Source organism: Silene latifolia, chromosome Y (genome assembly GCF_048544455.1).
Source record: "Silene latifolia isolate original U9 population chromosome Y, ASM4854445v1, whole genome shotgun sequence".
NCBI classification, from domain to species: domain Eukaryota; kingdom Viridiplantae; phylum Streptophyta; class Magnoliopsida; order Caryophyllales; family Caryophyllaceae; genus Silene; species Silene latifolia.
Window position 1 is genome coordinate 444,127,145 of NC_133538.1, and position 7,646 is coordinate 444,134,790.

Genomic DNA, 7,646 nt, shown 5'->3' on the forward strand with positions numbered 1-7,646 from the left:
CTGCGTTCCACGTTGCCATCCCTTTGTCACTTTTTCTGCCAATAATATGATGCCACGTCATGAGTGATAAATAGTATTTTTTATCCATAACAATTGCCCCCAAATTTCCGTCTCAAATGATTTTAGGCGGGAATTTCTGTTTGCGATGCGGAAAACTGACGAAGTGTTAGCAGTTGGCTCAATCTTGGTAACTCCCCCACTTTATGTCTCCTCAACCGCCGTCTTAACTTCCCACTCTCCCACAACTCCCTCTCTTATAATAACCCCTCGGTATCCCAACTCCTTTCACCTTTCCCAACTCTTTCCATCATTACTCCCTCTTTTCTAATTTCCCCTCCATTAATTAACAAAACTATTTCTCCTTTTCGGCCGTTACAGTTATTCCATCTTCTTCCTTACTTCTTTCCCTTCTCTGCTTTCTTTCTTTCCTTTCTTTGCATACAATGTCACAAAAATCTGCTTCTTCGACCTCGGCCTCGGATCCGGTTGTGCCATCTGATCTCTTCCCTTCCGGCGGTGTGCTTTCCGCCAAACACTCCTGTGACTCCGATTTTACCTCGGAGGATCTTGCTCATATCAGGGAGACATTTGGTTTCTCCGATGATGTGGTATTTCACATTCCAGCCCCGGGCCAAAAATACGACTCTGTGAGGGCGGGGTGGATATGTCTATATGAATATGCCTTCCGTCTGGGTCCGAGGTTTCCTTTTCCTCCTCTGATTCAAGAGTTTCTGAACTTGAATCACTTGGCTCATAAAGTCTACCCCTGGTGAGAAAACTTCAAGGAGCGGGTCGCAGTTGCCCCCAAGCCTGCTGAGAAAAGAAAGTCTACCCCTGCCCCTGGTTCTGGACCTCGTCCCAAGAGGAGATCTGCTGCTGTGAGCCGGGCGAAGGAGCAGACTCCTATTGAAGCTACTCCTCTAGCTGTGAGGCCTCCGCTACCTGGGCATGGGTCATCTGCTTCTGGGGATCCTCCGGTTCCCAAACCTACTCCTGCTTCTGTCCCTGCCATGTCTGCTTCTGGTACGATCCCAACATCTGAGGCCATCCCTGCTTCTGGAGCTACCCCTGCTGCCCCTACTTCTGGGGCTGCCTCTGGTTCCAAATCTGCTCCTGCTTCTGGTGTTATTGTCCTTACACTTCCAGATGATTTTGGCAAGGCTAAGTCTGCGCGTAACTTGGGTTTAATGAACCAGATGCTACTTCCTGCTCCTAGGTCTGCGTTGGATAGCAGGGCCTTGCATGATTTGGTGGATCGTGCAGCTGAGCACTCCTTTGAGGTAAACGGACATTGATTGCTGCAAGTTTTTCTCTCTCACTCTTTTTGACACTCTGTTCTGGTGCATCAGTCCTTCCAGATGGCCTTGTATCTGCGGGAGAAGGTGCCTCTCCTGGAAGCGGAAAATGCCAATTTTCAGAAGCTGACGAAAGAAGCCAATGAGGGTAGGCTTAAGATTCAGGCTGATTTAGACAAGTCCCGAGTCTCGCTTCGTGGAGGAGGCCGCTCGGAAGCGAGTTCTGAAACGCCTTTCTCTTCGCCAAGGGCGGATTTCTGGTGCTGAGAAGAAGGTTGCCGATGCTGAGAAGAAGGTTGCTGATGCTGAGAAGAAAGTTGCTGATGCTGAGAAGCGTGCCTCAGAAGCTGAGAGACGTGCCTCGGAGGTGGAGAAACGTGCTTCAGAGGCTGAGAAACGTGCTTCTGACGCGGAGGCTCTTGTTTCTCAGATCCAGGAGGAGAAGGCTTCTGACGTGCAGGAGTTGAAAGAGACTTTGGCGAATGCTCTGTCCTATGCTGCTTTGGAAACGAAGATCAAGTGCATAAAGGCATTCCAGAAGGGAGAGCATTCGGCTTGGGACTTAGGAGCTGAAGAGGAAAAGCTTGCTGCTGCTTTCCCTGACGGTCTGAATCTGGATGTGCTGGCTGGCTTAGTGGAACCTGGTGCTGCTTTCGCTGATGATCCAGATGCTGAGGAAGAGGTGAATTCTCCTGCTCCTGACACTCAGGCAGCTGCTTCTGAAGCCGTGGAGCATATTGACATAGATTAGTTTTTCTCTGCATCTAAAAGACTTTTGCTATGTTTAGTTAGTTTCTGGCCCTATGGGGCATAACATCTTAATTTTATTTTGAACAGTTTATGTACTTTGGTCTGGTTCTGGTGCCAGACGTACTTTGCTTTTGCAACTTAAGTATTTTCTAGTGGATATTTCTTTGTGTCGTACCGTTTCTGGTGCTTTGATGTGTGCATGCACGTCGTTTGTTTGGCCATCGCTGTTAGATTGTTGGCTAAGGGGTCTAGTATGCACACTCGTCCAGAGGAGCCAGGCTTGCATGGGTGCTAATGCATCGCGGGAGGCTGGTTGTCCCAGTTGTACGTGCTTAGCCACGGACACACGCCTTCTGTAATGAATACAGGCTCTACCAGATTAGTTTGCATTCTATTTACTTGGCTTATTTGAAAAAATAAAAAGAGTTCTATACTTTAAAACATTCAAAGTGGTTTTACAACTTAAAATTAGAATTAAAATACGAACAAGGCTGTTTTAGAACCAGAAATGTTAAATCCAAAAATAACGTTTAGAACCAGAAAAAACATTCAGAGTCAGAAGATATTCAGATCCAGAAGAATATTTAGGGATAGAAAAATACTTTAGAAAATAGAAAAATATTTAGAGCCAGAAAAATATTTGGAGACATAAAAATATTTAGAGACAGAAAAATATTCAGAGCCAGAAAATATGTAAGGCAATATCTAGAACCTGGCTGAGCTGTGTCTGGTAGGCTGAGTACCCAGTTGTTGACCATGCTGGTGACTTAAGTGAAATATTTTTTCAAGTGGGTGATATTCCAGGATCTGGGAACCATTTGCCCTTCCAAAGTCACGAGTCGGTAGGCTCCATTTCCAACTGCGCTCTCTACTTTGTATGGCCCCTCCCAGTTGTAGGCAAATTTTCCTACTTGCTGGTTCTTGGTATTCTGGAAGACTTTCCTCAGGACCAGGTCTCCTACCTGCAAGGTTCTTACTTTTACATTCTTGTTATAGCTTCTAGCCACAGTTTGTCGGTAGGAAGCCATCCTGATTTGGGCGCTGGTTCTGAGTTCATCTATCGTGTCCAGACTGCTTGCCATTTCCACCTGATTACGATCTTCTGTTATGCATCCATATCTGTGGGTTGGGACCCTAACTTCGGATGGAATGACTGCTTCTGCTTCGAACACCAGGCTAAAGGGAGTTTGTCTCGTTGCAACCTTGGGTGTGGTTCTGTCAGCCCAGAGAACCAGAGGTAGCTCTTCTGCCCACTTGCCCCGAATCTCTTCCAGCTTCTTTTTCAAATTTTCAACGATAATCTTATTGCTGGATTCGGCTTGTCCGTTGGACTGGGGGTTCCTCGGAGTAGATTTCTGCAACGAGATATTTCACCTAGCACAAAAAGTTTCTGTCTTATTTCCAATGAATTGGGACCCATTATCACATATAATCTCAGATGGAATGCCAAACCTGCATATGATATTGCGTTTAATGAAAGATATCACCTGGGTTTCTGTAACCTGGGAGGATGATTCTGCTTCTATCCATTTGGAGAAGTAGTCCGTCATGACGAGCATATAGACTTTGTTTCCGGGTGCTCTGGGTAGTGGTCCCACTATGTCCATTCCCCACTTCATGAAGGGGCATGGTGAGATAACCTGGTGCAGAGGCTCTGCAGGCTGGTGGCTAACGTGGGCGTGCCTCTGACAAGCGTCACATTTTTTTGCGAATTCCATGGCATCTTTTCGCATTGTGAGCCAGAAGTATCCCTGCCTCAGTGCCTTGTTGGACAGGCTCTTGCCCCCTGCATGGTTTCCACATTCTCCACTGTGGAGAGCATGCAAGACAGCCTGAGATTCTTCCCGATCCAGGCATCTGAGGTAGGGTCCAGCGAGGGATTTCCTAAATAGAACACCATCAATTAGTATGAATCTGGATGCTCTCATTCTAAAGCTCCTTACCTCCTTTTTATATGCTGGTAGGATATCATTCTGCAGCCAGTCTAAGTAAGGTTTCCTCCAGTCTGGAGTATTTTCTTCACTGCTGTTGCTGCACACCATTTCTGCTTCATGCTGAGATTTTAGTGTTGCTGGCTCCAGCACGTGGACAATTGGTATCGTGGAGATGATTCCTGCTTTGAAGGTTGCCCCCAGGGTGGCTAGTGCGTCTGCTTCTGCATTCTGGTCCCTGGGGATTTGCTTGATGTTGAACGTGACAAATCTGTTTTTCAGCTCCTTTGCTACGTCTAGATATGCCATCATCCTGGGATCCCTGGCCTCATAGCAATCATTAACATGGTTAACTATAAGCTTAGAATCACTGCAAACCTGAAGGCGTCTGATTTTTAGATCCAGAGCCAGCTTCAGACCTAGGATCAGTGCCTCATATTCTGCTTCGTTGTTTGTGGCTTTGAATTCACATCGTACAGCCTGGACTATGAGGTCTCCCTGGGGTGATTTGAGGACCAGTCCTACTCCTGCTCCTTTGGCGTTGGAGGCTCCGTCCATATGTAGCTCCCATACTTGTTCCCCTTTATCTTCTTCCAGATTCAGAATGTCCTGTTCGGCCCGGGTCCGGAGTCTTTGCGTAAGTCGACACAAAGTCCGCGTAGCCCGAGATTTTATGGCCGTACGGGATTCAAACTCCAAATCGTAACCGCTCAAGTGCACGGACCATTTAGCCATTCTTCCTGACAATTCTGGTTTTCTCATGATAGTTTTAAGAGGATAATTAGTTATCACAGAAATTGTATGAGACTCGAAGTAGGGACGCAATTTATGGGATGCAGAATTAGTGCAAGGACAAGTTTTTCTAGTGACGTGTACCGGTCTCTACCGAAGCAGACTTACCGATGTAATATACTTGGATGCTTTGTGATCCTTCCCGCTCTCGTACTAGTATCGCACCGATCGCGCTTCGTGGATCGATGATACAGAACAGTGGTTCTCCCGCTCGCTCCGACAGAGAGGTGGGTCTTGAGATAACGCTTGACTCCCGAAATGCTTTCGTGATCATCCGTACACTCAAATCTTTGGCTTTTTCTGAGTACATCATAAAATAGTCTGCATCTGTCCGAGGATCTGGATATGAATCTGCTCAAGGCCGCCACTCTTCCAAATCGGCCGGACGTCTTTCGGTTTCTGTGGTGACTCCAGCTGCAGAATTGCTTTGATTTGTTCGGTGTTGGCCTCTATCCCCCTCTGGATCACCATATACCCTAGGAATTTTCCACTGGATACTCCAAAGGTACACTTCGTAGGATTCAGCTTCATTTGATATTTCATGAGGGTATTGAAAGTTTCTGCCAGGTGCTGGTGGTGATGTGAAGCCTGCTTCGATTTGACGACCATATCGTCTATGTATACTTCCATAGTTTGGCCTATTTGCTCTTTAAACATCATGTTTACCACCTCGATAGGTAGATCCCGCATTTTTCACCAAAAGGCATGACATTATAACAAAGAGATACCTCGCTTGGATCCGAATGTCTTTTTTTTCCGGTCACTGGGGTGCATTTTTATCTGGTTATATCCGCTCCAGGCATCCAGGAATGTCAGCATCTAGTGCCCTGCAGTGGCATCCACCATGGCATCTATGTGTGGTAGTGGAAATGGATCCTTCGGGCAAGCTTTATTTAAATCCGTGAAATCGACGCAGACCCTCCACTTGCCATTCTTCTTCGGAACCACCACCACATTAGACAACCATTCTAGATACTTTACCTCTCGAATTTTTCCCCGCAGCAAGGTGTTATCTACCTCTTTGTTTATGACCTGGTTCCTTTCTTTAAAAATTTTCTTCTTTTCTGCTGCACAGGTTTATAGCTTGGATCCACACTTAGCTTGTGAGTTATCACACTTGGGTCTATCCCTATCATATCATCATGTGACCAAGCAAAGCAGTTTATGTTAGTTCTCAATAACCGAACAAGTTCTTCACGAATTTTACCTGTACATTCGGATCCAATGAGAACAGTTCGTTCTGGATGCAGCGCGTCTAGGATGACTTCGTCCAGCTCTGATTATGGATCCAGGCTGCCATCCTGGTGTCTGCTGTAATCCTCCGATCCAGGCTCCACTGGTGAACTAGTTGCAGGATGGAATTGCTGCATTGAGGACAGGTCTAGATTGCCATCCTGGTGTCTGGTGTGCGGGGGTACCTGAAAAAGGTGGAAGGTCAGATCCTGATGAGGTGTTAAACAAAGCGTTACCTGTTGTCTGCTGCAGACTGGGTGGACTATCAAATGATAGGCATCCCAATCCTCTGGGCTCAATTGGTTCGCTGGGTGCTATTCCTACCAGGTGTAACACCCCCTCATACCAAGGTGCATTATCAGGACCACCTTACCATGAAAGTGTGTTACCATCTCGGTTGCCCGAGGTTAGTACATATCAAAATCGTCTGAACTGAGCACATTTATTAAAATACTGTAAAGCATAAAGTTTACAACATCCCAAATCCAAATACTGGTTTAACAAAATACAATCTCCAAAGTTTAACAATAAAAGAAATACAATCTAAGACTCAGACGGTGATGCTATGACTGGTGATGGCGATACTCCCAAGACAGTTCCCAAGCTCACACTAGCAATACCTGTCAAGCCTGCTCACCATCCCCGAATGGATCACCGCAGATTCCACAAACAACACGGGGTCGATACTCAAACATTAAGACAAACAAACGGAGAAATCCACCGATCATCGCCAATTCCCATTACTCTATTCTCACACAAGAATCGACTACACACCAAGTGTGTAGCCCCGCGATTACCCATCGCAACAGGTAATCCTCGCCGCCAGTGGGTGACCGCAGCCGATCTCACCTAGTCCAGCTCCTCAACGAGCGACAACAATCTCTGTCCCTTAATGTGCACATCCCCTCCCGTGGCGGGTTCCACGGAGGGCGAACTAGGGTGTGAAGCCACTCCCGCAAGTGACTCCACCACAATCACAAACACAAGATATCACAACCATCTCAACACCCTTACACCATCATCGTCACAACAATCTCCATACTCCGATGATCAACAGATAACAATAATCACAACAACATGTCTTACAATAACAAAGAACCGAGTAGGAAACCCTACCTTAGAAATCAACAAAGGGGAATGAACTTGCACACTCATAAAGGCTCCTCTACGAAGTCTTCTCCTATACCATAATCATATCACACAATTACACATTGCACAACCCCCATATTCCCAATTCCGTAATTACAAGAACCCCAACGAATACAAACAACATAGAATAAAACTTACCAACAAGTAGGGATGAGGAATTGTACGTAAGGACTCCGACGGTTTCGCAAACAACAAAGCAATGGGATGATTAGGGAGAGATTAGGGTTAACGTAAAATGATGAAGTAGAAATGATGTTTTGAAAACCGACGGGGATATAAAATAAATCTTAAACGCTCCCTAATCAAACCGTCAAAATAATACTGTCGATCAATACTCGGTCGAGTAAAGGTATACTCGGCCGAGTATCCTCTACTCGGTCGAGTATTCACTATACTCGCCGAGTATTCATCAGTAACCAAAACAACTCATAACAACAACACTACTCGGCCGAGTAGGCTCTACTCGGTCGAGTAGTCACCAAAGAAAATCCGTAGT

General features: G+C 46.1%; 1 protein-coding gene across 1 annotated transcript; it reads right to left on the reverse strand.

Moving 5' to 3' along the window:
• Nucleotides 1–2,812: 2,812 nt before the first annotated feature.
• Nucleotides 2,813–4,738, reverse strand: LOC141632713 (uncharacterized). The gene is made up of 4 exons (XM_074445231.1): nucleotides 4,239–4,738; nucleotides 3,989–4,076; nucleotides 3,248–3,400; nucleotides 2,813–3,133 (listed from the first exon to the last, which is right to left on the reverse strand). The coding sequence occupies exons 1-4, from the start codon at nucleotides 4,736–4,738 to the stop codon at nucleotides 2,813–2,815; spliced, it is 1,062 nt and encodes a 353-aa protein (XP_074301332.1).
• Nucleotides 4,739–7,646: the final 2,908 nt, after the last annotated feature.

Excerpts from the sequence above, each read along its gene's own strand:
- LOC141632713 (XM_074445231.1), bottom strand. The coding sequence starts at position 4,738 with ATGAGAAAACCAGAATTGTCAGGAAGAATGGCTAAATGGTCCGTGCAC. Across the intron at positions 4,077-4,238 it reads CTGAAAAACAGATTTGTCAC|CAACAGCAGTGAAGAAAATA; the intron begins GTTCAACATCAA and ends AATGGTGTGCAG. Across the intron at positions 3,134-3,247 it reads CTGACAGAACCACACCCAAG|GTGGAAATGGCAAGCAGTCT; the intron begins GTTGCAACGAGA and ends GATCGTAATCAG.